The sequence below is a fragment of the Alligator sinensis genome, unplaced genomic scaffold, assembly GCF_000455745.1.
Source record: "Alligator sinensis unplaced genomic scaffold, ASM45574v1 scaffold493_1, whole genome shotgun sequence".
NCBI classification, from domain to species: Eukaryota; Metazoa; Chordata; order Crocodylia; family Alligatoridae; genus Alligator; species Alligator sinensis.
The window spans coordinates 258,370-262,164 of record NW_005842513.1 but is presented as its reverse complement, the minus strand read 5'-3'; the positions used below and the strand labels follow the sequence as shown (position 1 = coordinate 262,164).

The 3,795-nt window shown below is 41.4% G+C and overlaps 1 protein-coding gene across 3 annotated transcripts in view; it reads left to right on the top strand.

Annotated features, from left to right (window-relative positions):
* HECTD2 (HECT domain E3 ubiquitin protein ligase 2) overlaps positions 1–3,795 on the top strand; it is an 82,882-nt gene that overhangs the window by 28,611 nt on the left and 50,476 nt on the right. For all 3 annotated transcript variants that reach the window (XM_025213241.1, XM_025213240.1, XM_025213242.1), the window contains exon 4: positions 2,695–2,797. In XM_025213241.1, the coding sequence (XP_025069026.1) occupies positions 2,695–2,797 (103 nt within the window). The remainder of the gene's footprint in view (positions 1–2,694; positions 2,798–3,795) is intronic.

The window sequence follows — 3,795 nt, the reverse complement described above, 5'->3', positions numbered from 1 at the left end:
AATAATGACTCCAAGACCCCTTTCTGCCTCCGTGCTCTCAAGAAGGGAGTTTCCCAGCTTATAAGTGTGTTGCCGGTTACTACTGCCCAAGTGCAGCACCCTGCACTTGTCCATATTGAAACGCATCCTGTTTTTGTTAGCTCACCCTTGCAACCTATCCAGGTCTTGCTGCAGTCTTTCCCTCCCTACTAGCGTGCCCACCTCCCCCAAAATTTTGGTATCATCAGCAAATTTTAAACAGGTTGCTTTTCAGCCCGTTGTCCAAATCACTGATAAAGAAATTGAACAGTGCGGGCCCAAGGACCGAGCCCTGGGAGACTCTGCTGCCCACTTCCCCCCAGGTCGAAAAAGACCCATCCACCACCACCCTCTGAGTACGACCCTTCAGCCAATTTGCAATCCATTTGACTGTATAGGCATCGATGCCACAGTCGCCTAGTTTTACTTGAGTTAGGTCTATGCTAAGAAGTGCTGGCGCAACTGTGTTGGATTCAGTCATGCTGACCAGAAAAGGTCTTTTGCTTGCTTAAGCCACAGACAGACATTCATTTGTAGCAGTAAGAGTTTCCCTAAAATCATTACAGCTAGAAAAATAGCCTGGAAGCTGGAATGTACATGTGTCTAGCTCCCTGGCTGCCCTTATATGAGCCTATTAATTGACAGTCTTCCCTCTGGGAAGGGGACATGCTGTAAACAGGAAGTTTTACAGCTGGAGGCACAGGAAAGCAGGACAAGGGAGAGCTTCCATTACTCCCTGGAGCTCTTTTCTCTGTGGAGTCCCCAGTCTGGGGAAGAGGCACAGAGCAATACGAGGCTGTTCCACTCCTCTCCTGGATCACATCAGGAGGGAAGAAGAGTGCAGCATACAAGCATTCATTCTTGTGAGAGGAAGTTTCTCTTAAGAGAGATCTTTCTCCTGGAAGGGGCATGTGTCCTTCTCAAGAAATGTAATGAATGTATTTACACTCTCTCCTGGTACAAACAGCACCTGTACCAGGTCTTAGTTTATGTTCAGGGATGTTGGTAAAGCTACACCATACATTGCTCTATCTGTACATCTTGCATCTGTTTTAAAGGATTGTAGTGGCAGAGGCTCTTGTAGCAATGGTATTTACTAAAAGTAAAGCTTTGTTCATACAGCTGCATCCATAGTACCAATATATTGTTATTTCATACTAGTAAAGGGTTCCTAGTGACTTTTCCTTAACTGTTCTAGTTTTCAGACAGATGGAAAAGATTGCTGTTGCTCTGGATGGCATATGAGCTCATCATTTTTAAATGCTTTGTTGCTTTTTTGTATGTTTAACATTTCTAGCATTCAGTAGGAGAAAAAAGTAATGCTTTTTGGTTGCCAGGTTTATTGAGCTTTTCTTCACTTGGAACATAATCCAGGTACCCCAGAGGAGCTGCTGGCAGAAGTATGTTTTTGGTCAGGCCTCAGGTGGTCAAAGAAATCTGAATATGGAAAACGTCTGAACTCTAAGCATTTATTTATCTGGAGTAAAATGTTCAGAAGTGTGTATCACTAGGGCTATGTCTACAGGGCCTAACACACTACCATATAGAAATGGTAACAAGATGCCATGGCTGGTCTAATTAGGTGGGTCAGAGTGCTGTGCTAAGGCAGGTGCACAGTTTCTGGTACGTGAGCTAGCTCTTTTCTTTGTGTAGCTGAAGTGCTATTGACTCTCAGGCATACAGACTCCTCGGTTGTTTAGGCCCTGATCTTGGAGGTATTTAGAGGCCTAACTCCTATTCATCTCAAAACGAGTTAGATACCCACAAATTTTTGAAGATGTGGGCCTAAAGCTATTTTGGAAAACTTTTTTCCTGATAACCCTTAGAGTGTGTGCTGCTGAAATCAGCAAATTAATCACACACAAAATATTAAAATACAGATTAACTCTTACCTCATTGAAAAAGCCAAACTGAGGTTTTTATCACTCTTGCAAAAATAAGTTAAGAGTAAGACAGTTGCTTCCTTGTTTTGAATGTATGGCTTTACAAAATATGTTCAACTTCATTGCAGGGAGCTTGAAATTTTCTATTATTTCCAACTGGTAGTTTGTTTTAAAGGTATTTATATACTTTTCTCATAATAAAAGGACTTTGAAATCTCCCAGGTTTCAACAAAGTGTAAATCCTTGAGCTTTGTTGTTGATTCAGTGAATACAAATGTCCACATTTAATGTTAAATTAATGATTTTTTAAAAATCAGTTAAAAATATAAATCCATATTTGTAATACTTAGATTAACAGCTTTTTAAGATTTTAATTGTTGCTTTTATAACAATTATGGCAAAATAACCCTGCTATGTTGATCATTTCTTTTTAAAATGGAATACTTATAACCCAGTGAATGAAGAAATATTATTAATAGATATTGTTGTTCCCTAATCTTAGGGGATTCAGAACATGCATTTATTCTTTTGAGACACCAGTATCTTATAATTTTAAGGGGAGCTCTTAGAACAGAAGCAGCTTGCATGTCTATGTTCAGCTTCCTTAAAAATTTGTCTGGAGATGTCATACTGGAGTAAAAGGTATAATGCAGTTTGGGGATGGGGCAGGGGGTGTTGTGGGGGGTTTTTTGTTGGTGTTTTTTTTTGTTTGTTTGTTTGTTTGTTTTTTTATGAAGTACTTAATAACTGAACATAAGATTCTGTTAAAATATTTGTGTGTGCTCTTCCTTAGGGAGGATATGGAAAAAGCTAAGTCATCAGGGGATTGGAAAGCTGTACTTGACTTTTATTCAACAACTTTTGATTCTTTCCTGGAGATAAATGCTGCATTTAAGGTAGACACTAATTCATGATATTACTTAGCTATTGTAGCACTTTGAAAATAAAAAAGCACTAAAAAAGCATTAGTGTAAAACACCATGTATATCTCCTTTTTTTTTTAATTAACAGATGAGACTCATCTTTTTGTCTGTGTTACCTATTGGTAGTAAGTTGCCACATCTATATGTGCCCCTACTGCGCAGCCATTAATGCGCTGTGTCAGCGGCACACGGTTACTTTAAGTTCCTATGTCACCAAAGCGATACACTGTAGCAAGGAAGCACATCACTACAGTGACATGGCTACAACGTCACAGTTTTTGCCTGCGAACACTTTGTTGCCATAGCATCTCATGTAGATACGCCCACGTTTCATCTTGCTTTATTTATTACTCCCAGATGAAACAAACCAACATTTCAAGGAAACTTTTTGGCTGTAAAACTAAAGAAATACAAAAATTGGTGCTTAATAAAGCAAAGCAAACTTTTTCTAAAGCTGTTCCTTATGGCCAAGTAATAGAAAAAAATAGCCATTTAGCCTTCATTATTCTAATATAATAAAAACCGTAGTCTGTCTGTCTGTAATGCTTTATTCTCACTCTGATTGGTTGTCTCAGCAGCCAATCACAATGCTGACTGAAACAACCAGTCGGAGTGCTCTGCACAGACAGACACATGGTGGAGCATTGCCATGACAGTGGGGACTGAGGAGCTGAAACAGGGGAGCGAAGTCAGTGGTGCAAGCTTTCCCACCCCCCACCCCGCCAGGAAGGGGGAGGCAGTGGGGAAGAAGGGAGGGAGATGAGAGAGTTGGATGGGGAATGCGGGTTTCTGGTGGCAGCATCTCTCCCCTGCCCCGCCCTGCTGTCACCACCTGGCCCCAACAACAGCTGGCAGAGAGGGGGAGGCAGCAGGGAAGGAGGAAGGAGAAAGAGACGGGAGGCAGGGAGTGGGGGATGTTGCATGTGGCCGGATGTGGACTGGTGGCAATGTGGGGTAAGAGGGGGAGGGCT